Raw genomic sequence first — 12,793 nt, 5'->3', positions numbered from 1 at the left:
ATAGCGGGAAGATTCATAGAGGGTAGTCTTTCACTATATGTGAATCAACTTTTCCAATTAGCTTTGCATAAACCACTCATTTAAAGCACCTTATCTTCACTAGCTCATCAAGATCTTTAGATATGATTATTCCTTAGCAAAAAATCAAAATTTATTAACCAGTGTAAATGGACAGGTTTGTATTAATTTCTAGGACAGAAGGAAGAACTTCAAAGTCTGATTCAGTGTTACAGAAATTGAGAGTTCTAGCGTTTTCCCGAGACCAAGATTCCACCTATATTTTGCTTATATGGCAGCTGGATCAACAAAGCACTGAGCCTGATCAAAAATGACTACAACTGCCACTACAAGTTCAATTTTGTCCATTCTCAGCAAACCACCTAACCAACTTCAAAATGATACGCTTAGAATCAGTGCAAGAAAAGCAAGCATATTGGTTCTTAACCCCCTAAACTTACCCATAACACATAGCAGAAGTGGGATTTGATACTCAATGGGAAAAAAAAGCTAACTCAGCCACTATTACCAGCTTTGATCGAGAATCTGAAATGGAGATTGTAACTTCGCTCTTTCAGTTCCGCTACTAATTGCACAGCAGAGCTTTAAAAAAAGTGCAATATTTCACAGAAATTAAACCTTTCTGGAAATAACAACTATCAAATGCATTTATGTAGAAGTAGCAAAAAATGAGCACATCATTTGTTGCGCACCGTTTGTCCGACAGCTACTTTAATACTACAAGTCCTATATATCCATGTAAGAAAACCAGCATACTACCATCCAATCCATCTCTGACTGACTCCTCCAAATCCCCAAAGAATGACACGTCATCTACCAGTTTCACTATGCTAAAGCACTTCTAAATATACTCAGTACTACACAACAGCAAACTATTAGGTGCTGTCAAGGTTCCTCTTGCTGTTACTACTGTTAAAGATTCAGATGGCATCACCATACCTTCCTTACACATAGACTGTTCTAGCTCTAGGGTGATGTGGCACAAAACTATTTCCATGTACCTTACTACTTGTAAAGGTATTTTTGGCTTTGTATAAACTTACTAACGTACTTTTCCTTCAAAACTTAACCCTCTTTTTAAGCTACTGATTTGAAACCTGAATTCCACAAAGATATGCAACAATACGTAACGACTTCTACCTCCAAAGGAACCTGATCCCGCAAGGTTCCAAATACTTCAATTTTCACTAGCCTCAAAATTTTGTAAAATATACATGGTATCTGCAATGACGATAAACAACAGTATTATATTTGAAAGTTATAAAAAGATCAATCTAGAATGCAAAAATAAAGAGCCTATACTTATTCCTGAATAACTCAGAATGTGTTCTAATAGTGTTAAATTCTCAAAAAGCATAATTTTTTGCAGAACACCGCCCTCCTTCACTCCTGACACATAAATTAGCATCTTTTACTTAACATATCCTAAATACAGTACATAAAACTCTATAAGAGCAGACCTTGACCAAAAAAATAAAAAAAAGGGAATCCAAATCTTCCAAATCTCACTAGATTTACAAAGTAACAAAATATTACAGTGAAAAGTACATTACCATATTGCATTCTCAAATCATACAACTTATTTCAAGAAGTTCCAACATGGTGAAGAACTTCAGTCCTATTAAAAACCTTGACAGACCAGTTTAGATTAATAACATCACCGTTTTCCCTTTTCCTATTTATGCTAGTCACATCCTTAAATGAAACAGAAAGAATAGTTAGTTCCATTAAGTTTATATTCTGCTAACCTTACATTTGTTGAAGTTCTGACTTAGTCTGACAAGTCTGCAAAAGAAAGTCTCTCTCTAATGAAAAAAAGGCTTTGTCATCACCACAACTGTCAATAGGAATACTGACAACTGTCTTCTGTGGAACTCAGGATTTTGGAAGCTTCATTAAAGCAGTAGCAGAAATCAACGTATACCATTTTTTGGACATACATCCTGGATCACATAGAGTGCACTCTTAGATTTCAAATGTCAGAGGGAAAAAAAAGTTCTCACACAGATTAATGCCATATAATAAAAACTCAAAATGATTTAAAGCATACTTACTTTAGCGATCTGTAGCAACACAATGCAGTGTTTTATTGATTCTACCATGCTCTAAGAAAACAAGAGAAAACAGAAAAATGTATATCAGCATGTTATAATGTTTTGTTTACAAGTATTTTAATTAGTTACATAAAATATTAACGGAAGTATTTGGTGAACAGTAAACAGACACTCACTTCCACAGAATCCCTGCTCTCCCTCCCTCCACCCTCCACCGAAGTTTCCGAAAGTCACATAAAACACAGGATGCCAGAGTGAAATAGAAGTCAGCTTCAAACTTTCGAAGAGATACAAGAAAGCAAATCCTAAGCAAGTGGTGGATCTAACACATTTATGCATTACTGATTCCTTTAGTTTTAATTAGATACCCCTCATTTACATACTTGACGAGTTCTCTCTAAGCTTTAGATAAGGGGGAAAGGAAAGAAGAAAAAGTAACGAAGATAATTAGGATTAAGATAATGGGAACCCTACGCAAGATTAGACAGTGTAAGTTCTGATACTTTACAGAAAATAACAGAGTCATAGGAGAACAGCAGAGTCCCTGAGAAAGAGCTGAACATGTGGCGCAGAAGGGACAGTAAGTATGAAGAAGGAACACTGGAAAACATTAGCATCAGCGTATAGAGATATCTGGGATGACAAAATGGGGAAACAGAAAATAAAGAAACGAGCAAGAAAGTTTGCCTTCCTGAGAAAGAGAGTTGGCTGCTGTGTTTCTGCAACGTGTTTCCTGAAAACCAAGGGCTCTACACTGAATTAGCTTGGGCCATGCTGGTTGCATTTTGTCCATGCTGGGCACAACCGACAGGACAGAGCCACAGCCGTTACCTGTCCCAACATCCTGGGTAAAGCAGCAAAGGTCTGGCTCGCAGTTCATCAGCACTAATAAGCTCTGCTAAATTCCAGCAGACTCCCAGAGAGCTGTCTGAGCCCGTACAGCACTTCAGGGCAAGTACAAAAAAAGACCTGGATTTTTTTTTTTTTTTACTGTGGGGATGATCAAACACTGGAACAGGCTGCCCAGAGTGACTGCAGTCTGTCCTTGGAGTTATTCAAAACCCATCTGGATGAAGTCCTGAGCAACCTGCTCTAGCTGACCCTGCTCCGAGCATGGGGTTAGACTACAGGTCTTCAGGAGTTGTTTCCAACCTGGGCTATTCTATGATTTTATGATTCTAAGATGCTAGACATAAGTCTGCATACGGCACCGCAACCAGGTTGCCGCTTTGATGTTACACTGCTGGACCTAATATCAATTCCTAGAAACCAGAGCATGCATCAGAATGGGGCTCTACGGGAGATAGCCTTGGTCTGATCCGAGAGCTGCCAAAAGAAATCAAAAATCCACTGGGGCCCACGCTGACCCTATACTGTGCTCCTTGAAATCCACATTGTCAAGAGATTTTTCCATTGCCCTAGGTAATCCAGTCAGTACTACTTCAAGCAATGGACAGGTGAGAAAGGAAGGAAGATGAGGACAGCAGTGGAAGATGACAGATAAGTGCTGCGAAAGAGTTTGGAAGCATTCAAGAAAGAAACAGATCCTGTAAAAGACTGAACATAAGAGATTAATGCGAGAAAGATTTTTAAAAATCTAGAATAATATAACAATAACAAACTTTAATGGGAGAGGAGGATACTGACTTATCAGAACTCAAAGAAAATTAATTCAAGGCAAAGTGGTCATTCTCCACAACAGTTACAGAAACAGGACATCCCTATCACTTACCAGATGTGAAGAAATACTGGGAAAGGATTGGAAGAGGCCTGCAGCAGACAAGTAGCTTTCAACTGCATAAGTCAAGCTGATGAGAAGGCCACCAGACATCAAACTTAGCAGCAAGAACAAAAGGAAAATCGGAGGCAGGAAGACCAGACCCCGTTTCAATAACATAGATATAGAAGAACATCTCAACACTCATTCCAAAGTTAATGTCCGAAAAAATGAGCTGAAGGGATGGAACAAACCAGACAGAATGATAGAAAGGAACCATCTTTGAGCAAAGCATCCATTCTCCTCCTTGTAGGCAATGACATCAAATAAAAAGTTCTAAAAGATCAGAAGGGGAAGCAAGTTTTCAGTGTTAGTAGAGTTAAGAAGAGATCCCTATCATGTGCCTCTTTTAAAGAGTGTATCTGTGATAAGAAGTGCCTTCTTATCAGAAGTATCTGCTGGAAAAAATGTGGATTTATCAAAAGGTAAACATAACCTCTTTTTTTCACTTCAAGAAAAATCAGCTCTTTCAGTTTCAAATTTCTATGGAATTAAGATGTAAAGTTGAAATCTGACCAAAAGACAGACTGCTCACCAACATTTTCTGCCTGGAATTAGTGAAATTAAGGGTTCTTTTACTCCAGCTCTGACTACAAAGTTTGAAAATTCCTCATCCTTCAAGAAAGCAAAATAAAAGCCAACTTCCTCTTGTACAGTTAAAAAAAATCCCACTTTTCTGAAACAAACTTTAGAATCTTCCATAAGAAAACAAGATGACTTTTCAGAATCTATGTAGTAGTTAAAAAAATTAAGCAACTTACACTGGTGGTTTCTTTGAGGCTTTCAATTTTCTGTAAAAGAAAAATCCAAACAGTGTGGTTAAAGAAAGTATTTCCAGCATTTAGTTTGACCTAAATACTGTACAAATACTATATTTTATTATTAAATGAGGAGAAAAAAACAAGCAACATGATAAAGGCTATTTCTATATATAGACACAATTTTCATTTTGTAGTTGAAAAGACAGAGATCAAGCTGACAATTAAAGCTTGAAGACAACAAGGTTAGGAGTTTCTGAGCAGTGACGTTACACATTTACCCACTGAGGTTCACACTTCGCCTTTGCATAACATTAACAGTAACAAAAATGAAATTCAGTAGGAAGATTCCTTCTAACTACACTACTCTAACGCAGTGTACTGAAAGTAGCACACTCCAACGGCCAATATTACTTGACATTACCGTGATTCGAGTGTAATAAGCACTGTTGAGCAGTTTAAAAAAATATCACAGAAAAATAACAGTGCACGCCTATTGATCTTTCTAAACCTACAGTTCATGCACCTGGAAACCTGCCTGCTTAACCTTATCTGGAACCACTGGTTCATAAATATTTCCTGTGTGGAACTGCACTTCAGGCATGCAAAAGGCATCTGCATGCCTTTTTACACAAAGGCATGACTTATCTAAGAAGCATATGCATCCTGTTGATGTCTGTGTCTATCTGCTGAAGGCAAAATTATTAAATTGGACTCAGCATTTATCCTGTACTAATTCAATTACAGGACCCCTTTGTTTTGATTAATATGAATGTCTCATGTGACTTGAATCAGAGTCTTTACGATTCTCTAGTAATCAAAGTATGTAAAGGAGCTTTTTCTCCCCACACAGCATTGCAAGCCAAATTCTACACCATGAGAGCAGCATGCATCTTATTTATTCTTGTAGATTCATAGCCTCAGTTTATGTGGATAAAAATGCAGTGATGGCTTCCCAGTCAATGCCTGGGGAAAAAATCAGTTATACTCTGTTCTATACAGTATTCATAAGGATGCTGTAGATTTCCTTCAACCTCTAGTCTATGATTAATTGGCAAGAGGTGGCCAAATAGCCACCTTGTTCTTTTCCACAGGAAGACTGGACCATAGTGATCTAGGAAACTGCATCAAGCAGAAAAACATGCCAACAGCTATGAATTCCTTTATTATTTTTTTTCATGTCTCTACCATCTCCCAGTCCAAACTTCATGAACGTGTACTGAAAAAAAGCATTTGCAATATAATGACAGCAATTCAGTGAAGTTTTGAGCCTTAGAGTGCCAAAATAGAATGGGTGATGTACCCAAACACACAGCTTTTGTCAGCTGAAAGACTAAACTGCTGAAATGAATCATTCCACCTCAAGGCTTTCTAGCCAATTGCAGGCAGACATCAGTTTTGATTATTCTTTACCTGTTTTTTCTAATAAGTCCTAACAATATTTACACACCAGGTAACTTAGTACCTCATTCCCTTCACTGATAATTGTTGGAAGTCTGAAAGCAATGACAGGCCGTGCAATATAATTTGGTCACACTGTTTTCCCCCAGTCCATCTGTAATCTTCCCAACAACAGACTAATGAAGACATTGCTATTTTTACACACAGGTACAGACACAGTAACTTCTCTGAGGTCACACAGAAGATCTGAGGTGGGATAAAACTCAGGTTATCTGCTTACCAAGGCCCACACACAAATTGTGTGATCATAATTTTTTTCCACTACAGAAATGAAGTTTTTGTGAGGAGGCCAACCTAAATAGTAGCATTATGCATTAATCCAATTTCTTTTTCCACATTTGTGCCCAAGAGCTACGCTGCAAGAACACAGCACATAGAATCAGAGCATTGCCTTCTTGATATGTGCACAAAATTGTGAGAACAATGCAGGGAAGGCAGACAAACTCAGTGCCTATGAAGACCCTTCTAAAGGGCACCAGCCCTGTTCTTTAGGGCTAAGCAAGCAGTGATAAGGAAGTCTCTGTATTTCCATGAGCAAAGTGTTATTTCTAGACTGGTGAACCAAGCAGCCATAAAATGAAGTTCATGAACTCTCTTCCCCTGTAAGATCTCACACAAACACGCTATAAACATGACACTAGGGGAAGAAAAATAAACTACAAAACCACTCAAATTCAGCATGCTTACAAAAGCAGTTGGTTTGGAGGAGACACCTGGGGAACGCTCATACCTCTTCTCAGTGACCGTACAGAACCACACTGCTGTGTATGCACACTGCCACTATCCTGCAAAGTCTGTCCTTAGGCTCTCGTTTGTTTAAACTTGCATTCAACATAGATCATTTAGAAAATACTAAACGGGAAGTAAAATCATAAAGAGGTAAAAGAAGACATATGTTGAAGATACAAAACACTGGACAAAAATAAAACCAGAGAAAACCATTTGCTACTACAAGGTATCTCAACTTTCTTTTTAACATCCCTGTTCTTTGAATACCAATTAAGACAAAATATAAATAAGACAGTTTCCCTAGTTTTGGGTAATAAATATACACCTTCTCAAATTAAATATCAATTTCCTGCAGAAATGTGTTATTTTCTATATCTGTGTCCCTTGCAAAAATGAACCCTGGATAAGGAAAACAATTTTCTTCCAAATCAATTTACATTTGCAGAATGCAGCCACAAGCTGTATGTAATCAAATTGCAGGCTGCTACTGGAACTGCTCCATCTACTTACTGCTATTTGCACCTACCTCCTTGACAACTCATTTTTTATGAAGCCACTGGTGGTCCAACAGAAAGCTAATTTTATTTCTTTGATCAAGATTTTTGCCTAATTCAATAACCACGTGGCTACAGAGAGTTGGATCAGCCTGCCTGACAAAAAAAAGCGGCCGACTCATGGGCAGAATTGGGGAAGTGCAACCTAAATCTCCACGCTCAGCCTTGGATTTACTTCACAAAACCTACTCAGTATGAGCCAGATCGGGCTTGATCGGGCTACGCTTCTCCCACAATTTTCTCAAAGTCTTCACAATTCATCAAGTCTACATCTTCTTCCAAGTCCAACAGATTACCATGTCTGAGAAAGAAAATATCCAAGAGAACCTGATGCATCTCAAACACCCATACCCTATCCTGTATCATTATCTTCAAAAGAAAATATGTCTCATGTTCTGTCCAGTGCTCTAGCAAAAACGAGCTCAGGTTTTCAATGCCCGACCATAAACAGCCGCAGCAAACAGCACACCGCCATTTGGGAAACGCACACCACACAAATAATACCCAAATCTTGTTTCCTCAGATGAAAAGATTATGGGTTGGATGGCAGTATCCTGCAGGTTAGACCAGCCCTCAGCCTGACAGCTGAACCGTGTTTACATAAACAAACAGAAAAACTGCTAAATATGGTAGCAAAAAGCCTCTTAGCTGCCTCAGTCCAGGAAGAGACATGATCACAGAAGTGCTCTGCCAGGTCTCTTTCATTTTTAACAGAGAATAAGTGGAATCTATAGTAATAGCAACACTGAAAGACTTAAAACCGCAGGGAAGCTGACCTCTTCTAAATTAGCCTCTTCCCTTCTTTACAAAGTCAACCTGTCTGTTCCATAGACACCTTGCAGAGACGAAGAAAGAAATCAGCACTACACACAGAAAGTCTCTATGGATTAGCAGCACTGTCACAGGGAAAAAACAAAACAAAACAAAACAAAACCTGCCTGATCTGCAAAGTAGCATCTGGAGAGAGGTCAAAATTGAAGGAGAATTCTTCCTAGTAAGGAGGACGGAAGGAAAAATACAGAACCTTTAGATCTTGCTCTTTTGATCAGTTGTCTAGAGATTAAACACACACAGAGAACGCCTGTACTTCAAAGTTGTTCTTCAAGGCTGTGCATACAACAGAAACCCAGAAAGACCTCTGGTTGTAACGTCCCTCAGATGCCACGATAATGCATCAAACAAGATGCGTAACACATGAAAGGTCACAGCCGTTTTAAAGAAGTAAACTAGTTCCAGAAAGGACCAAGCTTTTAAAAAATTAAACCAAACAACAAGAGAAAAATCAGCTTGTTTTCCACAAGCAAAATGGGGAAGGAATAACTAGGATAAAATACTGCTACTTTATGATACTAAAATTACTGCATTTACTGAAAAACCAACAAACAAACCTCTCCAGCAATAAATCCTTCAAAAAGAAATCCTTCCTCCACACCACGCAGGTCAACGTACAAAAACTAGCATGCAACTTTATGCCAAACCCACACTACCAAAGGTATGTGCTAACCTTTAAGCACAATAATTGAATTCTGACGTACAAACTTGACTTTGAAATGGGAGGGGATACAAAAAAATAAATGCACACACACACAGACCAGTTAAGTGAATTAAAACCTTACTAAAAAGGTTATGCTCTCCAAGCAGCAAATTAAATTTTTGGACATCCTCACCTAAGGTAAATGAAATTTGGTATTTTCAGACTTCCAACATGTAGCATGCTAGTCACAGAAACAGACAGGATGCAGACGTGTGAAATACATGATTCTTGGTGCTTATTTTATTTCCTCCTAGAACAGGTTTGCTACTCCTACAAACACATTCAACATTAATCCTTGTAAAAGGTTAAAAAAAAGTTTTAAAAGATGCCAGAAATTTAAGTTTAAATGTTTTACAGTTGGATAACAAAGGAGTAATTGTTTCTTACAGACTGAATTTTTTTTTTTTAAATGTTATAAGCAAGACATCCAGTATTACTAAAAAATTCAGTTTGCCACCTACTCACAACACGGGTTATAATGTAATGTTATTCAAATTGCTTTCAGTGATTTGGACAACTTGAGGAATCTGAGAATAGACAGGAATATTTAAATATCTAGTCTACTGATGAAAAGAAACACAAGAGGAAGCAAAATAAGCAATATTTAAGACAAAATGTACTTGCTTTTCTCTGTTCGTCATCTTTGCAGTTCTGTAGCCTTTCATCAAAGACCTGAAAACAAGAGATACTTGTGAAAATACTGTTTTATTGCCATATACTATTAGCCAGAATCACTGAAATTTCAAAACAAAATGCATTTAATAAAGTTATATGATCTTGGTTTTATGACTCAAAGCAGTTTTTGCTTAATATTTCATACAGCATTTATAATGTAACAAGCTTGTAACTCATTTCTTACATCATCGCATCCTGCACGAGACAAAGTCCCAGCTCCTGAGGCTAGTCCCACACAGCGCAAGCTGTCACGGTTCTACCACGGTTTCAACAAAAAGGTAAGGTTAAGTGACAAAGGTGACACTCATCAGAACACGTTGAACTGCCTTTCTTTTATTTCTGCAAAGATCTTTGTGACTTAAAAAGTGCTTACGAAAACAGCCTCAATCCTTATCAACATTTTCAGGAACCTTCTTACTCAGGTACATGATTCAAATCATTTCAGATTTGTAAGCCCTTCTTTAGAAAATGACTCCACAGCATTGGCTTTATTTATTTTATGAAAAGTGGAATATTACAAGCAGCTAAATAAAGCGAAGCAAATCGTTACTGGAAAGCTTGCATATGTATTTAATACAGACTGAGCTGAAACAGCTTAAAATTGCTTTTGAGAGCGTGCTAAGGTGCACATACAAATAACCATTAACCATTAAGCTGTTCAAGGAAAAAATATTCTTAGGGGTAATGCTCAGAAGTTCATCATACCCACCCTTGCTCAAAAAAGAGGCCGCACTTTTGAGTGGTAAACTGGAGTTCTTCTCTCAATTGCCTGCCTACGACTTAGTTGCTTCTTAGCTCCTCTTTCTCTTGAGGGCTCATTTCTACTTCTTTTCTCTCTCTGAGGTCTCTGAACATCCTCAAATTTGCTTTTCTTACGTTATTAATTAAATTCCTATACTCCCTTCCCCCAGTTGGCCTGAAATAAAATTTAACGGCATTAGATTTAAATACCTTCCTTCAGTGAGGCACGCTTCTGTCATATACTCCTGCTAGATGGCCTTGGAAAAGGAGTTAAAGCTAATTCCCAAATCAAGTCTTTGCAGTTCAGCTTTGAATTTTGCTTGCACCTCTTTGCCCACCTCCATTTCTGTTGTGCTCTTCCCCCCTCCACCCTCCCCTGCAACTGAATTTTTGCTGAATATCCCACATACAGTACTTGTCCATTGTATCGGGGGAAAAAAATCCAAACCAGCAGAACTGAAGCAATCCTACGAGCAGTTTTAACCTGCTTAGTCATGGGAAAAAGTGTCCTAACCAGCAGCAAAAACTTTGTTTTTCTCAACAAGGTGAGTTCTGTGAGATATGACCTTATCATCCCTCACCTCCCCACCTACTCTTAAAATACACGTATGAAGTAGAAAAGGACAGTGTTCGTACAAAACTTCTACAGAATGTTTTTACTCAAGGACAAAGAACAGTTTTTCTATCACTGCTTCAACAAAGTCTGAAACTGTCTGCAACTGTGGTTGCATACTGCTCGACAAAACCTTCCTCAATATAAACTCCAAAATGCTATGAGCAAGACAATGATTTGTTTAAAAATTAAACTTAAGTAATCTGACATTTCCACGCAGTTACATATACAAAAGAATGTTTCGGCCATTATAAGTCATTCTATAAAATCACTTTTATTCTGATTTTCTAACTCTATTTTAATAATCCCAAGACCCATTCTAAGAGAAACAGAGAATGCCATTTTCAGCTCATTCAGCTTTTAGCCTATTTTTATTTTTAGACCTATTAATTTTCTTATTCTAGTAAAAATCTTTATTTCAGAAGTAGTTCACACTTCATGTAATATCCTAAGATAACAAGAAAGAGAAAATTCTAACATCAGACTTCACATATTGTAAAGGTACGTTTCCTCCAGCTCGCATTCAGCTCAGCCAGATGAGCCCTCTGCCTCCCATGTTTACCAGAATATGTGCAAAGCATAAAACATGGCTTTCTCCCCCTGTTGAGCTTCCTTTCAGGCAGACCTTGAAATCCACACTGACAACCACACTCACAATACAGCAAATGCACCAGTTAGTTAACTTACCTTCAATTGGTCTATCAAGATCTGTAAGTAAGCATCTGCCTCCGTAAGTTTCTTATCAAAATCATGAACAGTAGGAACAAATGCTGAATCGACACCCTGGAGAGAAAAACAAACAAATAAAAAATCAAATATATAATTAGAGGGTTTTTTTTGGGGAAAAAAAAAAGATAACTGCAATATGGTTTTGACTGCCAAGTGGCTGATAAAATGTTGCCTTGCCTTCAATGTATAAACACAGGCACACAGCTGAGCAGATTTGTCTTCTATTTGCAGCTAAATCAGTAACAGCAAATTGCTGCACATTTTCAGTGCGGGTATAGTCACCACACAGCAGAGCATTTTATGACTTATAATTGGAGAAAAAAATCTCAAATTAGACTAATTAAAGTTTCTTTGGAAAATATAAAGGAGAATTCAGTTTTCTGAAGACTGCCTCGTGTTTCCATATTCAGAGATTTCAGTTAAGGATGGACAAAACCATACCCAAGTGCAGGACCGGACTTCTCACACCTCAAACAGAAGCTTTGCCAATTACAATACAGTTCATCTCAGAGCATCTTGGTGAAGGACTGTACAAAATAAACCTGTTCTTAAATACAGGATAGCCTTTAAACTGCAAAAATTCGAGCTGGTTACTCCTGGCTGCCCTCTTTCCTTTACAGCTGCAGTGATTTGCGTCCTCTGCACTAGGTTTGATTTATTATATTTCATTGCAAAAATACCAACAAGGGCAAAATATCATTGCCATACGAATGATTACCTTTCTGTTTTTTTAGTTGCAAATTTACTTTCCTTTATAATGTAACATTCAAAGCACACTTCTGCATATAACATGTTCCCCACATTTAAACTGATAAACAGAGTAAAGACCTGAACAAACTCCCACCAGGCTACCACATCTCTAGTTACAGGAAAGAAAGCGAGAGGATTCTTGAAATTGATTATTTCTGACTTCACACACCCTTGCTATGTAAACATATTTAACATTTATTTATATAATATTTTAAATGCAAATCGAACTTCTAAACAAGTATTAAAGCACTCCTGGCCTGAAAAATGCAAGTTCAACATAGGGGGTAGAGGGAAAGAAAAAGGATGAAGTATTTAGGCTTTCTTACTAGCCTCAATACTCTCACATATTTTCACACTGATCTAAAATATGATGTTTTTCACTTCAAACTCTTAAGAAACC

At 37.7% G+C, this 12,793-nt stretch overlaps 1 protein-coding gene across 3 annotated transcripts in view; it reads right to left on the bottom strand.

Moving 5' to 3' along the window:
- Nucleotides 1–12,793, bottom strand: part of OSBPL9 (oxysterol binding protein like 9) — a 62,622-nt gene that overhangs the window by 14,898 nt on the left and 34,931 nt on the right. For all 3 annotated transcript variants that reach the window (XM_035537762.2, XM_035537763.2, XM_050712308.1), the window contains 4 exons: nt 11,602–11,697; nt 9,510–9,557; nt 4,611–4,640; nt 2,073–2,123 (listed from right to left, as the gene is read on the bottom strand). In XM_035537762.2, coding sequence (XP_035393655.1) covers nt 2,073–2,123; nt 4,611–4,640; nt 9,510–9,557; nt 11,602–11,697 — 225 coding nt within the window. The remainder of the gene's footprint in view (nt 1–2,072; nt 2,124–4,610; nt 4,641–9,509; nt 9,558–11,601; nt 11,698–12,793) is intronic.

This window comes from Cygnus atratus, chromosome 8 (genome assembly GCF_013377495.2).
Source record: "Cygnus atratus isolate AKBS03 ecotype Queensland, Australia chromosome 8, CAtr_DNAZoo_HiC_assembly, whole genome shotgun sequence".
In the NCBI taxonomy this organism is placed as follows: Eukaryota; Metazoa; Chordata; class Aves; order Anseriformes; family Anatidae; genus Cygnus; species Cygnus atratus.
The sequence above is the reverse complement of the archived record's forward strand: the minus strand, read 5'-3'. Positions and strand labels throughout refer to the sequence as shown.